Below are 19,877 nucleotides of genomic sequence, written 5' to 3'. Positions count from 1 at the left end.
AGGCAGAGTGATGAAATACACTGCTGAGGGGAGCAGCGGGCAGGGCAGGAGAGGTCTGTCGCGCCATGTGGGACCCTCGCTGGCAGCCGGGGATCGAACCAGCGCTGCAGAGGCTGCGGGCAGCGGACAGCTTCGCAGCCCAACGCTCAACCGCTGAGCCACCAGGGCAGGCTCAGATTAAGAATCTTTTGAAGGGTGGTTTGGGATAAAAGGGCAGGGATATGTTGCAGAGAGACAGGAGCTGATTCTCATAAACAGTATGCAGCAGACACTTGAAATGAGTTCTGTTTTCTAATAGATGTTCTGAATTATTTTCCCCTCTGGTTCCTGAAGGGCAATGACATTAACAAAAAATTCTGATTCTAGTAGTGATTGATTTGACCACTTAACAGCATCATTTTTTGGTCTGATGTATACTGTCCATGCACATAGTAGTTAGTCTTGTTAACTCTGTAGCTTTGGACTTGTTGAAATTTTCCTCAATTTCTTGAACTGTAAAAGAGCTACTTTTACTAAGATTTGCTTGAGGATAACATGGAATAACGCCCCTGCTAAACCCCCCAGCCTATGTACCTGATAATGTATTTTGTGGTGGTGGTTCTGATTTGCTCTTTTTAATTCTACCAGTTTGAGTAAAAATACTTGGATTTATACATGGAGAATCTTTCAGCGTCACTCTTTTCAGTTTCTTTTCTTATACTTGGGATGTTTAGTAATATTTAGTATTCATATCTTCATTTTTGTTTTATAGCCATGCTCAGTGATAGTGATCTGGGACATTCGGGAAGAAAACAGGGTTGGTATCTTGACATGAAATATCTTACACCTCTTGGGTTAACTTTTTCAGATTTATGGGCACTTTAATGATAGCAACACACAAGAAACTCTACTATATTTTTAATGGAATTAAGTAAACTTTTTTTTAAGATTTATTTATTTATGCATACAAGAGCTGGGGTACAGGCCAGAGATGCGGAGGGTGAGAGGATTCACCAGAGACAGTGTAGGGGACAGAACAGGCAGACTGACTGAAATACACTGCTGAGGGGAGCAGTGGGCGAGACAGGAGAGGTCTGCTTCGCCATGTGGGTTTGTCTCTGGCTGGCGGGGATTGAACTTGTGTTGGTTGTAGAGGCTGCAGATTGCTTCATGGTGCGGTGCTTAACCCCTTGCGCCACTTAATTCCACTAGGAATTAAGTAAACATTTGACTGTTTTTTGAAGTATTACCACATCCAAAGTGTTTAAAAAGGCGGGTGGGGGGGGAATCAAGGAGCAAGAACAATAGGAACAGAAATTGTAGTTCATTGACGTGATTGAAAATGGTGGTATTTCTAGAAGGCAGAATGATTGTTTTGGAGAAGTTTTGGATGTTTACGTCCTCATGACAGAACTGAAAGAAAAATCAGAGAAAAGCGGAGGTTAGGTGAATTTGGAGTGACTAACATACATTAATGGAAATTTAGTGAGGGACAACAAACACTTAGCAAGACCTGACTTTATTATGGGCAGTGAGAGCGCAAAACCACATCTCTAGTACTTGCTAGCACTAGAAGGAGCAGGGAGTCACGTGGGTTTATGTCCCAGCTATTTGATTTTAGCTGGTTAATCTTAAAAGAAAAAAAATTTTTTTTTTCTTTTTGAGCTAATGGTAGCTTTACATACCTTAGTAAAAAAAAAAAATTCTACAAAGAGATCCAGATAACCTTTATTTAGTTTGCTGCAAAGGTAATGTCTTGCCATTAACAACCAGGAAATTGACATTTACACAATCCATTGACCCTATCCTGATCTCATTAAAAAGTTAAGCAGCCAACCTATCCCATGATTTTAGCTATTAATACTCCTATGCATTTATAACAAAGACATGAAGTTATGTCACATTGAAGCCTGTTCACAAATGTACAGCTGTATTGATAGTAACCAAAAACTATAAACAACCCAAATATCCTTGGGTGTAAAAAAAGAAAACCGAGGTACCTCCTTCTAGGTGATCTAGTGAAAACACATTATTGATAGATGTTTTCATTGTTCTTAAGGAAATCATGCTGACTGGAAAAATACCAGTCTCCAAAGGTTACACACTGAGATTTCATTTGTATACATTTTAGAAATGTCAAAATTAGAGTAAGAACAAATAAGTGGTTGTGGGGAGTTAGGGAAGAATGAAAAGGTAAAGGGTGGCTGTGCCTATAGAAAGTAGCACAAGGAATTGCGATCATCTGTCTTGTGCTTTGACTGTGGTGGTATTCACTTGCAATCTTACCCTGAGTAGATTAATGTGACTACGAATGGCCAGGTAGTGTTGTATGGTATGTTTGCTGGAATCATAGGGTAAGTTACAACTTTTTAATAACTAAAGCAGAACAATCTTTGCATATTATCATCAACCATTAAACTATTATAGCTTATTATTGCTGCCAGTATTGATTCTTCATCTGTTGTCATCTCTCAAAAAAATCATTCTTCTGCAGGTCATTACACAAATTTTTCATTATACTGAAATTTCTTAAGGAAGCAACTTTAATTACTGGATACTAATTTAGTGTTTTAATACTTGTATCTGATGTGGAGTGGTAGTAAATGTACCAGAAAATGTTTTCAGAAAATAATACAAGCAACTTTTCTGGGTAAACTACCTTCCATATCGTGGAGCTTCTCCATTGGTTAATTTATTTTGATTTACCTTACCATTATATTCATCTGTTTGTTCCATCCTTCCAAGTTATGAATGCTTTAATTTTTAATTCTTAAATATGTTAAATTTTGAATTTTTTACTATTGTTGCTACTTATGAATGTCATGTTAGTTGAAAAAATAATTTCCGGGTCAAATCCTTTTTCTCTTAAAAAACATCATTACATGTCGTTTAGCATTTAGTGTTGCTATGGGTCGTGAAGGTCATGCTATGTAAGTCTGAAGTCCACCCTTTTTTGCTTTTTTTTTTTTTTTTTTTTTTTAAGAGGCATGTGTTTTTTTTTTTTATTTATTTATTCGTTTGTTTTTTTTGTTTGTTTGTTTATACATGCACTGGGTACAGTCAGAAGCGCGGGAGGGTGAGAGAATTCACCAGAGCCAGAGCGGGGAGCAGAGCAGGTAGAAGGACCGAAGTACACTGCTGAGGGGAGCAGCGGGCGGCAGGAGAGGTCTGCGCACCATGTGGGACCCTCATCCGGTGGCCGGGGAGCAGCCGGGGATCGAACCGGCGCCTCAGAGGCTGCGGGCAGCTTCGCAACCCAGCGCTCAACCGCTGCGCCACCGGGGAGGCCCCACCCTTTTTTGCTTTTAAAGTGACATAATTCTGCCTGGATGCTTTAAGAATTCTTTCTGCTTAAAATGAGAACATGAGGATATGTGCCAGTTTTATTATCACTCTCCAGATTGAGATGTTTATTTCATGAAAGCTATCTTTTGTTATACTCTAGAATGTTGTCCTTGTTTTCTGTTCTCTTCTTTACGACCTCCAGTTTTAGATGTTGATAAATGTTATGTATATGTTGAAGTTTTCTTCTTTCATGTCTGGTGTGTTAATCTTTGTGCTTTGATCTTTGTCCTTTTGTCCTGAATATGCAGTGATGTTTCTCAATTCTGTGTTATGGTGACTTTGCTTTCAGCAGTGTTGATTCTTTTATTCTAATAAGGTTTTTGGTTCTTTGATGATCTCAAATTTTTCTTAAGTTCTTGATCTTCCACCTCCCTCCATCCACTTTTGTATCTTCTTACCTCATTTTTGTTGTTGTGTCATAGAATTTGTGTTCAATTGACATTTTGAGATAGAACAGTACAGAATTTGTTTAAAAAGTTACTGATGTCCTGGGATTGCTTTCAGAACATTTTTACACCCGTTTATGTTTATATACACCCCCACTTTGATTTTTGCAACACTGTGGGTTGGTTTCTGTATATATATGCCTTGAGCAAAGTTACCTGTTGGGCTTTTTAAATACATATATGTAATATTTTTTATATATACATATAGCATATGTGCATGCATGTGTGTACATAATTGTGAGTACTGTCTCTTTGATTCTGTTTCTTCTTCTCCTGACACTATTTCAGTTGTAACCTTAGAAGTTAGTGGTCTTATCTAAGTCCAGGAGAGGGAAGAGATGTGGAAGGTGTCTCTTAGGAGCTGGTAATGTGGGGATTACCAGCAGTTCATTACGTTTTCTCTGAGCAAACGCTGTATTTGTGATCTCAATGCAGAGATTACATCTGAAGGTGCAGGCAAAGATTTAAGAGTCACAGGGCTCTCCTCTGGTTCAGGTAGTTCTTTGCTTAATTAAGGTCCCAAAAAGTCAACTTATTTTTTTTTTTAAAGATAGATTTATTTATGCATACAAGAACTGGGGTACAGGCCAGAGTTGTGGGGGGGGTGAGAGAATTCACCAAGAGAGTGGGGAACAGAACAGGCAGATTGACTGAAATATGCTGCTGAGGGGAGCAGTGGGTGAGTCATGAGAGGTCTGCTGCACCTTGTGCGCAGCTCCCAGGCTGAACTCTTGCTGCAGTGACTGCAGACAGCTTCATAGGTTGCGTTTTAACCCCTTGTGCCACCAGGGAGGCCCAGAAAAGGTCAACTTATTGAGCCAAACAGCCCTTCCCGTCTATCTCTGCTGTGTGCCACGGTTTTCAAAATATGTATCCTGACAGAGGATGTTAGGATCCTCTGTTTATATATATATATAAACAGATATATATCTGGATATATATATATATATACTTTTTAGTGTTTTTCTACACTTGGTGTGGAATAATTTTCTTTTGAAACTATTTGTCAGTACCAGTACCATTGGTTGGGACTATACCCTTGTTGGAGTTGATTAGATTTCCTTTTTTTTTTTTTTAATTAGGTAGATTTTATAGAGGGCAAGTATGAAAACATTCTTATGCTGTCATCTTGCTGAATATCTGCTTTCAACATAATTTTCATGCTGTCTGAATCATTTAATGCTATTTGCTAAAATACATTTATCATTCCAATTGTTAGATTAATGACTTTAGAAATAAGTTTACAAATAATGTCCTAAGATAACTTTTACATGGTTCTTGTCAGTGTTGGGTATTACTAATTTCATTTTTATATGGGTTGGAAATTCCAGCACCTACTAAGTCATACGTAGAGAACATTACTGTTCCTCTGATTACATATTATGATATATGCATACAATGTGGAGTATATTGTTGCCATTAAAAATGATTGTGTAGAACTAGCCTTACTGATTTGGGAAGATGTTCCTGGATATTAAATAGAAAAAACCCCATTTGTAAAGCTTATGATTCCTTGTTTGAGTGCTATATGCGCATGTGGAAAAAGCCTGTAGGATATAGTCTTTCCTGATATTTTTCTATAGCTTTTGGTTATAATATTGATACTTGTTCTTTATCTTTAAATATCAGATAAAAACAGTTATTGCAATCTTATGGTAAAAGCAGATTGACTTGAGTACAAGTTGTCTAATGTTTCCTACTCAGTCTTTTAGTATCTTATGATTACTTGATAAACTTTTTCTTAAAAACACAGGGGGCAATGTGGAATGTAATTTGATTGCAGTGCATAAAAATAACTCTTACGGAGAGACGTGTACTGTGATAGGGTTTTATTTTAGATTGGGGTCAGGGAAGGCTTTTTTTGAGGATGTATCATTTATTCTGAGACTTGAAGATAATAAAATGGGGAGGCAGTGGTTAGAAGACAGAGGAGAGACCATAGGATTTTGAAGGATGTAGGGGTAAAAAGAACTAGGTGTATTCAAAGAATAAAAGAGGCCAGGGTAACTGAAGTGTAGGGAGCAAGGTGCTCAGAGCTGCTTGCTGAGACTGAAAGGTAAGTGGAGGCCACTTCCATACTCATTAAAAGTCCAAACATATTCAAATTATTGTTTTGACTATTCCTTGGAGAGTGTTTGAAATGGAGATGAGAATGAATGCCGGAGCTGAGTTAGAATGAGAATTAAAATGGGACAGGAGGTAGGTTCACTGGATGAAGCCCAGTGAGTTTCTACTGGAGTCTGTAAGAACAGAGAGATTTTACTCCTGGAATAATTCTACATAGCCCTGTAATGATAACTGACTGCTCTGTGTGGATCTGAATCAAGCCTAAGATCACTAAAGAGTCAAGGATCGTGTTTTGATCATTTTTCTAAACAAATAGAAGTATCCTCCTCTAGATCTTGGGTTAGGCGATTAGAACACTCTATGCTTTTTTGTGTTGTTTTTTTCTGTTTTCTTATATTGTTTTTCATTTTTTGTACAGTAATTGGTTTCTCCTCTCAGATGTAGTCCCCATAGTTCACCTGCTACCATGTAGACATCTATGGTTATTTTGTTAATATAGTCCTCACCGAGTGCCAATTAAAGGAAGGATAAAAATCTTAATTGCAAAATTTTCACTCATCCCTTGGTGAAAAGTCATGGCATGGGTCAAAGAGGTTAGTAACATTCATATTCATAAGGATAGCATTTCAGATGTGGTTGTGATGTTTGCAATCATACATGGACACCCAAGCCTTATTTGACAGTGATGGTAACCACAGAAGTCAGATAGCTTGATTGGTCACAGGTTAGACCCAGCCTCCAAACCCTTTAATAATATTTTATACTGCTATTTTTAAAAATTGACCCATAGTTCACGTACCATGTAGTTATAATATTCCACCTCCTCATCAGCCCATACTTAAACTCTTGTTTCTTTACCTCAACTCCCCATTCCCCAACCACTGAGCTTTTGTCTGATACTCCTGTTCTGGACACTTCCTGTAAATGGATTATATAATAAAGGGTGTTTACATTTTCAGTAAGAGAATATCATCATACAGGTTTTTCCAGACTTATATGATCATGTAACATTTTTTATACAAAGCATTTCATAGGATTAGCATTTGAGATGATTAAGAATAAGTTATGGTAGGTTTTTTTTGTTGTGATATAGTTTTATTCTTGTATACTTTGCTTACAATTTAAATTGTAAATTAAGTAGTTGTTGTTGTATTCACAGTTGTACGGCTATTACTGCAATTTTAGACAATTTTATCACCTGTCTTTCCAAAAAATTCCTATAGCTATCCCAAACCACCCTCTGTGCCCCTAGCCTTAGACAACCATTGAAGTATTTTCTGTCTCTTTAAATTTGCCTGTTATAGGTGTTCACATAAACTGAATCTTTTGTGCTCTTTCGTGAGTGACTTCATTTAGCATATTATTTTTGAGGGCTTTGTACTGTTGGAAAAAAATTCCGTGTACCATGGTTTATTCATCTGTTAACTAATGGATATTTGATTTGTTCCCATCTTTTGACTCTTAAGGATAATGTGCTTTGAACTTGTGTATACATTTGTTTTCATTTCTCCTGGATGTATACCAAGAAATAGAACTGGATCATATGGACAAAAGTGACCTTCTCAGGACCTGCCACACTATTTGCCAAAGCAATGAGTAATTTACATTCATGGCAGCAGTGTGTATGGGGTTCCCTCTTTTGTGCATCCTCACCAACATTTGTTATAGTTCATCTTTTTTATTATAGCTGTCCTGATGGGTGTCAAATGGTATCATGTTGCAACTTTGATTTGTATTTCCCTAGTGGCTTAATGTTATTGGGCATATTTTCATGTACATTTTGCCATTTGTATGTCTTTGGAGAGATGTTTGTTCAGATCTTTGACTCATTTTAAAAATTCAGGTATTTCTCCTTTCTAAGAGTTGTAAGAATTCCTATTAATAGAACAGATAAAAGTCTTCTACATATGATTTGCAAATATATTCTCCCACTCTGGATTGTCTTCTCACATTCTTGATGGTGTCCTCTGAAATACAAAAGTTTCTGATTTTGACAAAGTCCAATTTATTAGCTTCTACTTTTTTTTTTTTTTTAATTTTCTAGAGGCATGTCTTATTTATTTATTTATTTATTATTTGTTTGTTTGTTTTTGGTTTATACATGCACTGGGTACAGTCAGAAGCACGGGAGGGTGAGAGAATTCACCAGAGCCAGAGCGGGGAGCAGAGCAGGCAGAAGGACCGAAGTACACTGCTGAGGGGAGCAGCGGGCAGCAGGAGAGGTCTGCTCGCCATGTGGGACCCTCCTCCGGTGGCCGGGGAGCAGCCGGGGATCGAACCGGCTGCAGAGGCTGCAGGCAGCTTCGCAACCCAGTGCTCAACCGCTGCGCCACCGGGGAGGCCCTATTAGCTTCTACTTTTGGTGGTGATTTATACCTATGTATTCTTGTCAAAGTTTTACCACTTTGCATTTAGGTCTGTGACTGATTTTGAATTAGTTTTTGTGTATGCTGTGAGGAAGGGGTTTCACTCAACTTCATTCTTTTGCATGTGTACCTTCCCTTAAATATTTTTTACAATCTCCATGCCTAGCCTGTACTTAAATAATATGTGCCGAGTACCAAAGATATGGGTTAGCTCCAAAAGATATAATGTAATACATAATTCTACAAAATAACTGATGTAACTGCTAAAAATATTTAGCATATTCATTTAGGATAGACATATAGGATAGCAGTACTCTTAAAATTGTTAATTGAAGTCAGTGCCTCTACTAAAACAGAAGATTGTGTCTACAAAAGCACAAGTTGAAACATCTTAATACTTCTAAGGGGGAGGTCAGCAATTACAATCATCATGTAAGCAGTACTGTGTTTTTTTTTTTGTTTTTTTTTTGTTTTTTTTTTAATTTTTTTTATTTATTTATACAAGCACTGGGTACAGTCAGAAGCGCAGGAGGGTGAGAGAATTCACCAGAGCCAGAGCCAGAGCAGGGAATAGAACAGGCAGAAGGACCGAAATACACTGCTGAGGGGAGCAGCGGGCTGCAGGAGAGGTCTGCACGCCATGTGGGACCCTCACCCGGCACCCGGGGATCGAACCGGCGCTTCAGAGGCTGCAGGCAGCTTCGCAACCCAGCGCTCAACCGCTGTGCCAGCAGGGGAGGCCCTTTTTGTTTTTTTTTTTTAACAAGCTTTAGTTATGAAAATGAGAGCTGCTTACATTTATCTCTGCTACTTTGATAATTTTGGATCCTAACTCTTTAAAGGAATCTCCTTGGTGTAATAGATAGAAGTGTACATACGGTGTAATTGTTGATGATGAGATTTTTTTTAAGGGTGAATTTTTTTTTTAAGCTATATATTATTTATACAAGCACTGGGTACAGTCAGAAGCGTGGGAGGGTGAGAGAATTCACCAGAGCCAGAGCAGGGAGCAGAACAGACAGACTAACGAAATACACTGCTGAGGGGAGCAGCGGGCGGTAGGAGAGTTCTGCGTGCCATGTGGGACCCTCACCCGGTGGCTGGGGATTGAACCGGCACTGCAGAGGCTGCGGGCAGCTTCGCAACCCAGGGCTCAACCGCTGCACCACCGGGGAGACCCTGATGATGAGATTTTTTTTCCAAGTGGTGAACATCCTGGTAAAAGGTCAAAACAAAACCAATACTCTGTGATGCAGTTTTCATAGCAATTATATTCAGGATATTATAGTAAGAGGATTAGGTTATAGGCTCAGTTAAATATAAGTAGGTTTTTTCAGGCATGGGATAGGATAGCTCTTTGGAAAATGTACTCTGCAGAGTTAGGCATCTCTGGCCCCCTTTCACTAGATGTCACTGAGCACTTTTATATAGAGTAGTGCTGTCCAGTGAGCCAAGCATGCAATTGTAAATTTACTAGTCGTTAATATGTCAAAAATACATAATCAATATAAAAATACTAATATGCTGTATTTTACATTCTTTTTTACTAAGTCTTTGAACTCTGTGCATTTTACACATTGACACATACAGCAAATCTCAATTTAGATGAACTTTTTGTGGCTGTTGACTATCTTTGGCTAGCGCAGGCTAGCGCAGGTCTAAGGGGAGTAATTCAACTACAGAGGGTTGTCAGATGCAAGCCTCCCATCTCTTACTCCTTCCCCCAGAGACATAGTCTAGTTAGCTACAATTTTTGCTTTTTACTCCTGGTTAACTCTCATACAGTTGGTTAATTATAAACTGAAGTTGATTCATGCATGAATGTTTTCTCTAGGCAAGGAGAATCAGAATAGCAGGAAAAGGTTAACCTTCATATAGGAAAAGATCCTCAACCAGCTATGACACAAGCAAGGTCCCTAAAGAAAATACAGCTCTTTACCCCTAGGCTTGCATGGCTCTCTGTGCTAGTTCTGCTTTCTCCTGTCCATTTTAACTGTAACCTCATCATTGCTCAGAACTTCATTTCCATGGGAAATTGTTTCCCAGCAAGCCAAATTTCTATCCTTTTTTTTTTTTTTTAATATCCCTTGCAGCAGCCTGTTGTTATGCTAAGCTCCTTGCCTGTGCTACTCAAGTTTTTGTTAGTTGTCTGGTTATAATAAAGTTGTGTATTTTTTAGTGGTTTGTTCCTACTTACTTTTGCACCATAACCATAAAACTTATTTCAGTGTACAGTTTTATGGAAGTCAAGGTTTTTCAGGAAGATACTTAATGTTATAGCAGATACTCTCATTACAGATATGACTTTGTGAAATCTTATTTTTTAATGTTTGTTGTCCCTGGTTCTGGAATAGGAGGAGGGAGGAAATAAAACATTTGTAATAAAGTGTGAATAGTTGCTTTCTCAAACTCAAGTTAGCAGGTTTCACTGCCACCACCATGTCCCCAAGTGGCCAGCAACTGCAGTGTTGCACACTCTCCCCACCAGCCTCCTCAACTACCACCGTTGATGGTGGTCCTGCTCCCCATTGAGCCAGTTGGGTTTCATGGCACAGAAGACCTCCATAGATATGGTAGTAGCCATGGGCTCAGCTGTGGGACATGGCTGTGGGACCTTAGTCTTCAGGGAAGCTTTAAAGCCCACCCTCTTAGCCAATCGGCAGGCTCCGACCCATACTGGCCCCTTACCCCTGCATTTGGGGCCCTGCGCTTAACAAGATCAGATAGTTTCTAGACTGCTGACCACTCAGCATGACATGTCCTTGTGTGAGGGCTACAGGTACAGTGTGGTAGTACAGGTACAGTCACAGTCTGAGCTCCCTGCCTTAAAGAGGAAGTGCAGACTCGTGGGCCAGTCATACACTGACCTGAACCCCCTTACCTGACAACCAGACTATGGCACATTATACCCATGTAGCTGGGATTGGTAATGGAGGGGTTTCTTCAGCCCACAGAAGACCCAAGTTGCAAATGTGCAATTTTAGACTGGAGAACAATAGTGTGGCCTGGGTACTGACCACACCAGTACCACCTTGGGAATGCTTATTAGAAATTCAGTCTTTTCTATATATTCTGAATCAGAATCTCTGTGAGATTCAACCTTGAAATGCACATTTTCTAATATACTGAAGTTTGAGGTCCATTGCTGAAACTTAGTCCTGCTATTAACTTTTATTAGTTTGGAGAGCAGTTTGGAGTGGTAGATAACCTTAATATCTTTAGTGTTACAGGTATACCTTACTTGTTCTTCTAGATATTTGGAAAAGGCAATTACTTAATCTCAAAGACTAAGGATCTAGTAGTGAATTCTAGTGGTTATCATGTTCTAGATAATAACAACAATAACAAATAACCATAATATTTTGCCTCTTAGCAGAGTAAATGACTATTGTTCTACCCTTTGAAAAGCTGCATTTGCCAGCTTGTTTGGCCATTAGAGCTATCCGTATACACATCCCTTTAATATTCAAGTTCCCATTTCCAAATGAGATGTCTCATTGCTTAATGTCCATTTCTTGCTGTGACAGTTGTTATATTTTGCTAATTTTTTGCCCATTCCCCAGAGTATTCTTTGAGGGTTCCATTTTCATCATTCTGGAGGCTGTATTCTCACCTTTCAGGATCTAGCTTGTAAAGTTTTAGAGAATGCCAAGCACATATTATTCTGTCTTTTTAAATGTTGGCGATTCAGGGAAAAAGTTATCTGGAATTGTATTATTTACTCATCTCAGAGTAATGTCTAATTCAGGACTTGGTGGACTTTTTCTTAAGGGCTGGATAATAATTTAGTGTTGTAGGCCACACAGTTATTGTCATAATTAAGAGTTTCAAGTAGACATTTACATGGTTGGCTGTGGCTGTTCTAATAAAACTTTATTTTAAAAACATGCACTGAGAAAGTTGTAGTTTGCTAATCCTTGGACTTCAGTCTAATATTAGCATCTCTAACAAGCTATATATCTCATTCACACCTGCCTTTAGGTGAGCACAGGAAGGAAAACTTTGTGTACCTTTAGATTCTTCAAATTGTGGGCCTGAATATAGAAACCCTATTATTCTTCCCTTTGCCCCCTTACCAAGTAATTCTCGGTAATAATCCTTTCTTAGGAGCATGTAATACTTGCCTAACTTCTCAAGGTTTAAATGTATATCATCCTCAACCAGTTTTAACCTATTTATGGTGGAATACTACTTTAGGAGATTTTTTTTTTCCCCAAGGAGTGAGACTTGTTCTTGATAATATACAGAGCATAAAGGTCACTGGAGCATGTAACAACTTATATTCTTGGTTGGGCTAAACAGAAGCGCCTGCACTATTTCTCCTTTCCCCCTTTAAGCATTTGGTTGATCAATCACTGAATTTGGCATTGCAATACTGAGTTCAAGTTTTATGCTTGGCTTTACTCTCTTGAACATGTTAAATCCACCAATTGCATTTCAGTTTTAGACTTTGCATTATACTACTAATTTAAAAAACTTGTGTTCTTATCCAGAAACATAAATTCATTATAGAATAGGATACAAAAATTCGTGTGAGTTTTTAAGGTAAAGTAGAAGACTTCCAAGAAATTTTGCATTGTAGCACTTTCTGTAGGTATAGCTGACTGACCCTGGGGAGGTTGTGCCCACTATGCTTTTCTGTTGACTTGCTACTTCATTTTTGGAAAGAACTGTGGAGAAATTTAGATTCAGATGAGAGCTCCACCTCCCTGAGTGCTTTGGAAGATAATTTTAATTGTATCTTTCTTTACAGAGATACAATTTTGTGTAGCTTATTATAGTCATGTTATTCAGGGGCAAATTTACCCTGCCTTGATTTATTAAGTTTATCCTTCATTCAGTCTGGAATCTGTAAAGACATTGCTTACCATACCACACTATCTATAAAACCTTTTTCTCAGTTTTGGATTCTGTTTAATAAAGTCAGTTTATGCTTAGCCTTATACTAAAATATCTTTATCTTGTTCCTCCGTTCCTTAGCTTTTTAAGTGGACTTAGGTAAACCTTTCCATAGAATGTGGTATTCAGTCCCTATTCAGCAAGTTTCTGCCTCAGAGAATGATTTCCTTCTTAATAACTGGTCCAGTTTTCTGTCATCCTTGAGTAGTCTGCCTTGATACTTTTGGTTGTAGTTTGTAATTATGATGTCACGTCCTCTGAAAACATATCTACTAGACCTAAAAGCTGTCTGATAAGTTCTATCAGACTGGTGGAAGACATACCATTCCTTCAGAGGTAAAAGCTTATTTAATTGGAGTGTTTGTCAATATTTGTGTTTTTACTGATATTAGGAGTAGCACCACAGTAGAGAGAATTTTTAGATCTTAACCTCAAGAGAAATCATTAAACCTCATCCCTAATTTACTTATCTATAGCAGTTTTGTGTATTTTAAGAAATCAATGTTGATGTTTTTATTTTGTAGATAATAAGCAAGGAACATCTTACTCAAGATGGATGTAAATAAGTGTCAGATAGGGCATGTAATTCAGGCTTCTTGATAGATTACTTGGGTTCATTTTAGTCAGTGAGATTGGTCTTTACTCCATTATTGCTGACATTTATGTTCATTTCCATGGACTTCTCAATTCATGGTATATAAATATGTTATTCTGGTAGGCCATGCAGACGTTAAAAAAAAATTCTTTTGTTAAAACCTATTATGAGTTTTCTATCTGAAAAATAAAGATTTCTGCAAAGATCTTGGTAAGATTTTCTTTAAAACCTGAAAGTATGTGTTATAGGAATATAGGTTCCCACTTCTTCAAATGTATGTTACTGTGTCCTCCACAAAGCACCAGTGAATCTTCCACCACAATTCATTGCACCCCCTCCATTTTCTGCTCACACCCCGCCTCTTGGAGCCTCAGTTCAGCAGTCAAGAGTCCAGTGGTGGTTTGGTTTTTTTTTTTTTTCCCCTGTTCCTGTTTTGTTTCTTTATATTTAGACATCCAGTATTTGTTTTTTTCCTAACTACATTTAGTTTAATCCTCACCAGTTTCATCTGTTTGTCCCAAATGGCAAGATTCCATCTTTTTTTTTGTTTCCTCTTTATACTGAGTCGAATTCCATTGTGTGTATTTACCACATCTTTGTTTTCTGTCCTTGGGCACTTAGGAAGTTACTGTAAGTTGGCTGTTTTATCCCACTCTGTAGGATATCTTTTCCTCTTAATGAATTTCTTTCACTGTGCAGGAGCTTTTTAGTTTGACATAGGCCAATTTGTTGTTTGTTTAGCTTTCATTAGCCTTGCTGATGAAGTTGAGTCATTGACGACATCACTGAAGTCATGGTTGTAGAGTGTTTTCCCTATGTATTCTTGTATGTGTTACGGTTTCAGGTCTTATATCTAAGTCTGTATTCCATTTTGTTTTGGGGTGTTTTTTTTTTTTTTTGGTTTGTTTTTTGTTTTCTGTATTCCATTTTGAATTGATTTTTGTAAATGATGTAAGATAGTGGTTTTGTTTCATCTTTTTGCATATAGACTGCCCAACACCATTTGTTGAAGAGAGTTTCCTTTTTCTCCATTGCTTGCTTTTACCTCATTTGTCATAAATCAGCTTTCTCTTATCAGTGTAAGTTTATGAAATAGTTAAATTTTTGACTCATTTCTCCTCTACCGACTCTGGTTATGACCCCTAATCCTTGAACCACTGGACCATTTAAGTTTCTCACACTTTCAGTGTTTGTTCATCATAGTGTGATCTCTACACCATGGTCAGCTCAGTTTAAAAAAAAAGAGTTGGGGGAAAAAAAGATACTTGTCGCTGAAAAGTAACTTGTGAAATGAAATTTAAATGCTAAGAATTAGCCCAAAAATAGAGGACTGGATCAAGATGTGGTATATATACACAGTGGAATATTATTCAGCAATCAAAAAAGATAAACTCATGCCATTCGCAGCAACGTGGATCGAGCTAAAAGGAATTACGCTCAGTGAAATAAGCCAGAAGGAAAAAGAAAAATATCGGATGGTTTCACTTATAACAGGACTCTAGGGAAACCAAATAAGACATCAGTGTTTAAAAAAAAAACAAAAAACTACAAAACACAATAAAGCAAAAGCAGACAATTATAAATCAGAGACATACTGCAGGAGAGGAAGAGGGAGAGGGATCAGAGGGAGGCAGGGAGAGGAGCACAGGGGACTGTGGTGATGGGGCACGGGTGCGTTGGGGAAGGAAATTTCTATGGGGACTCAGTCTGGGGGGGTGGGGGAAGCAAATATTGTTTTAAAAAATAAATTTAAAAAAATACTAAGAATTAGACTTGTGGTAAAACTTTTTGTATTACTAATAAAAGTGTTTTTGCAACTATGGATTTTTTTTTTAAAGATTTATTTATTTATGCATACCAGAACTGGTGTACAGGCCAGAACTGTGGGAGTGAGAGGATTCACCAGAGACAGAGTGGGCAACAGAACAGGCAGATTAAGTGAAATACACTGCTGAGGGGAGCAGTGGGAGAAACAGGAGAGATCTGCTGCGCCATGTGGGTAGCTCCCTGGCCGGGGATCGAACTCGTGCTGTAGTGGCTGTGGACAGCTTAACTCCTTGCGCCACCAGGGAGGCCCACAACTATGGAGTTTTATACCTTGACTTTACTTAAAACAGTAAAAGCGATCATCTCTGATGACCCCTGAGATGTGTAGGTTATTCATGAGTTACTTCAGCAATTTCAAGGCGGAGTTAATTGTTATTAGGAGACTTAATGCCATCATCATCTTGAAGGGAGTACCTTTGCTGAGACTTTTGACAACTTGATAACTTTTCATTGAAAATATTGACCAAAAACTTAAAAAGCAAGTTGTGGGGATTATTTAAGGAATTGAAAATCAATGGGTAAAAATTGGGTAATTGTGATGTACAGCTCTTAACAGAGTTTTTGTGCCGTTTTCTATGTTGTTTTTTCCTAATAAAATTTTTATTATAAAACTGCCAGAAATAATGGAGATGACGTTTTGCCCATAAGATTGTTCCATAGGATATCAGCCATGTAGTATATAGTGTGTTTTAAGACACATCTATTAGGCTCACAAATACTTTATGTGAGTGAACATGTATTTATTCCTGATGCTTATATAAATCATAATAAAAAATGATGATTGGGGGATATATAATGGTCTGTGTTATGAGAGAAACACATAAAATGTAAAAGATAACTTATTTGTAATTCACTTTGCTTGTTTTATTTTTAAGGGACCAGTTACTCTCCACAAGAAAATTCACACAACCACAGTGCTCTTCATAGTTCAAATTCACATTCTTCTAATCCAAGCAATAATCCAAGCAAAACTTCAGATGCAGTAAGTATATAAACATACCTAATTTTGGTTTTGGTGTTTGTTTGGGGTGAGGGGCAGTTGAATATATTACAAAGAAGAGACATCATTGTAAAATCTAATGAATTTTTAAAGTAGATATTTTCTTAATGTATTTGAACTAATGAGCTTAAACCTTGTTGATAGTAGTGAGGTGGTCAGAAGACGGCATCTTGGCATTTTATCAGCATTCCTGTATAGAGCAAAAAAATTTTTTTTTAAGATTTATTTATGCATACAAGAGCTGGGGTACTGGCCAGAGATGTGGGGAGTGAGAAGATTCATCAGAGACAGAGTGGGGAACAAACAGGTAGATTGACCGAAGTACACTGCTGAGAGGAGCAGCGGGCAAGTCAGGAGAGGTCTGCTGCGCCATGTGGGTTGCTCCCTGGCCGGCCAGGGGATCGAACTCGTGCTACGGTGGCTGCAGACAGTTTCATAGTGCTGTAACTTACCCTTGCGTCACCAAGGAGGCCCTATAGAGCAAAATTTTACTGCTACAGCCTCTGAGATACACAGAACTTCAGATTTTGAGACTTCTTTAGTTAAAGTAGTTTAACTTGAATTCATTCTCTGTTCATTATATGCCTTTTTATAGCATTTACTTGTTGAACATCTGATGTGATTCTCTATTAGATACTAGTGATATAAAAGTCCCTATGCTTCAAGGGCATGAAATTCAATAAGGGATTTTACATATTTCTAAAAAGATGTCATTATTAATCAACGAATTCAGATTTTTTTTTAAGTCAAGGTTGAATTTCCAATACATTCAGCAAAAACACAATAAAGTTTCAGTTTGCCAAATATATGCTGAGTTGTAGATTTAATATTAAAGGAACTTAGTTCAATCTTAAAGGAACTTTTGGACATGATTAGAAACAAAAAAGTAAACAGAACAGTGCATGTTAAAAGTTGCTTTGTGAGCACTTTCGGGGGGACTGCTAAATTGGGTGTGGATGATATGAAAGTACAAGCAATGCTGCTTAACAGATTGCATGTAACTGTGCTAGTTGAAGAGGTTAATGTGTAGCATGCAAAGGAACTCCACTTAAAATGCATAGATGTGAGAAATAGCCTGGCATGCTTGGAGAACTACAAGGATTTTTTTATAGTGTGGAAGCATGGTAAGAACTAAGATTACAGCAAATAAGTAGGGGCCAGATCATAAAGAGTTAATGTATCTTGTTTAAGGAATCTGAGTTTTATGTCAAGACCTTGGGAGGTGACTGGAGAATATACAGCATGTCTTTGAAAAATGTTACTAGGATTGTTTTTTCCCCCTCATCTATAGTATAATAGACATCAGTATTTGAGGAACTGCTTTCATTACATGTAGGTTTTTTTTTGTTGTTGTTTTAAGATTTTATTTTATTTATTTATACAAGCACTGGGTGCAGTCAGAAGTGTGGGAGGGCGAGAGAATTCACCAGAGGCTGAGCGGAGAGCAGAGCAGAGCAGGCAGACTGACAAAGTATACTGCTGAGGGGAGCAGCGGGCGGCAGGAGAGGTCTGCGCGCCATGTGAGACCCTCCCCTGGTGGCCGGGGATCGAACCAGCGTTGCAGAAGCTGCGGGCAGCTTCACAACCCAGCGCTCAACCACTGCGCCACCAGGGAGGCCCTCATTACATGTAGTTTTGCTTACATCCGTTTCGAAGAACCCATCGACAATGCTAAGTGAGACCTTTAACTGTAATCAAGGAAGTAACAGCATATTTGAAATTCAAAAAAAAAATGATTAGATATTGGTGTGGAAAACAGATTACAGGGAGAATGTATACCTTAGAAGGCTGTAGAAGTGTAGTTGAATCCCGTAGATTTTTGTCTTGATGTTTGGGTGATGTCATTGGTATTGAAAGACCCTTAGGGTTTATTATTTCTTCTCCCTTGTTAAAACAGTGTGGATAGTTCATTTCCATAGAAAATTGAGACAGTAATGATATTTTCATAAAAGCAAATTTAGAATAGTTTCATATTAGTCTGGGTCTACTTAGGAAAGTAGAGTTCATGGTAGTTATTTTTTTATAACAGAAAATAACACAGGCAATAATAAATTAGATATTGCAGATATTGAGGACTAAAAACGATCAGTGAGGTAACATATATTTAGCATATATTTAGCAGTCACCCCATAGGGCTGAAGGAGAATGAAAAGGAAGAGGTAGGAGTTACTGGAACCTAAGAACTGAGAGGATGAGCCCTGCAAGAACTGGTGATAGTACTTTGAAGTGGTTTGTCGAAGCTAGTTCTGGTTTGGGGGAGATAACAGTTAGAAACTGGAACCAACTGTGACTTGACTACTAGACTTCTTTCTTCTGCCTCTCGGACTGTCCTCTAGTGCTTTTTTAAATTTTATTTACTTATTTTTGCGTAGAAGAGCTTGGGTGTATGCCAGAGGTATGGAGAAGTGAGAGGATTCACCAGAGATTGGGGAGGGTAGGAGCATAACAGGCAGAATTACTGAAATACACTGCTGAGGGGAATAGCAGGCAAGATAGGAGAGGTCTGTTGTGCCATATGTGGCTTAGCTCCCTGGTAGGGGGGTGTCAAACTAAGGCTGCCTTGGTGGGCCATTATGGTGACAGTGCTTGGGCCATTACGGTGACAGTGCTAAAACTTAACCCCTAGGCCTCCAAGGAGGCCCCCTAATGCTTACTATGGGCATAAACTAACAAAGCCAACTGGCTAAATACAGCATAATTTTCATTGTCCCTCTCCTAGCACCGTAGAACTGAGTAGAGAAGTGTTTCTATTGAGGCTGACAACAGCTTGATAAATCTTAACAGGTGTTATCAAACTATTGTGCTGAGTCGTTGTCAATAAGACAAATAATTAGGATTTTAGAATGAATCTATTGTTGTGTAAAGTGGGTCCATTAATTTACAAAGTAGCACTAAACTTCTATATCACTGACAGTTTATTGCCATTTGTTTGCTTTTAGGATAGTGGAAGCCCATGTGGACATTGTTTTGGTTAAAAAAAAAATTTCTTATTCAAGGAGAACAAAATTATTTGCATTTTCAAGAAGTGGATTAACATAGTGAAATCAGAAAGAATGAGTAATAGGCGTCAGATAAGACCCAAATTAAAAAGGGGGTGATGGCTAGGGGATTTCATTATGTGAGTGGAAATGGAAAGATCATTACTATAATGGAAATACATGTTAGGTATTTTCATAATCATGATTCCCCTTTGGGTAGATTTCAACTATAGCTGTGTAATTAACCTTGGAGCAGTGGTCTCTTTCATTATACCCATTGGGCATGGCACTTGTCATTTCCAGACTGTAAATTCAAACCTTACCCCAAAAGTTGACATTTAAATATTTCTGAAGTTTTATTGCAAACTGACTTTT

The 19,877-nt window shown here is 38.1% G+C and overlaps 1 protein-coding gene across 4 annotated transcripts in view; it reads left to right on the top strand.

Moving 5' to 3' along the window:
- Positions 1–19,877, top strand: part of WAC (WW domain containing adaptor with coiled-coil) — an 80,299-nt gene that overhangs the window by 26,182 nt on the left and 34,240 nt on the right. For all 4 annotated transcript variants that reach the window (XM_037510155.2, XM_054694813.1, XM_037510153.2 and 1 more), the window contains exon 4: positions 16,400–16,506. In XM_037510155.2, the coding sequence (XP_037366052.1) occupies positions 16,400–16,506 (107 nt within the window). The remainder of the gene's footprint in view (positions 1–16,399; positions 16,507–19,877) is intronic.

The sequence above is a fragment of the Talpa occidentalis genome, unplaced genomic scaffold (assembly GCF_014898055.3).
Source record: "Talpa occidentalis isolate TD23 unplaced genomic scaffold, MPIMG_talOcc4v2.1 talOcc4.14, whole genome shotgun sequence".
In the NCBI taxonomy this organism is placed as follows: Eukaryota; Metazoa; Chordata; class Mammalia; order Eulipotyphla; family Talpidae; genus Talpa; species Talpa occidentalis.
The sequence above is the reverse complement of the archived record's forward strand: the minus strand, read 5'-3'. Positions and strand labels throughout refer to the sequence as shown.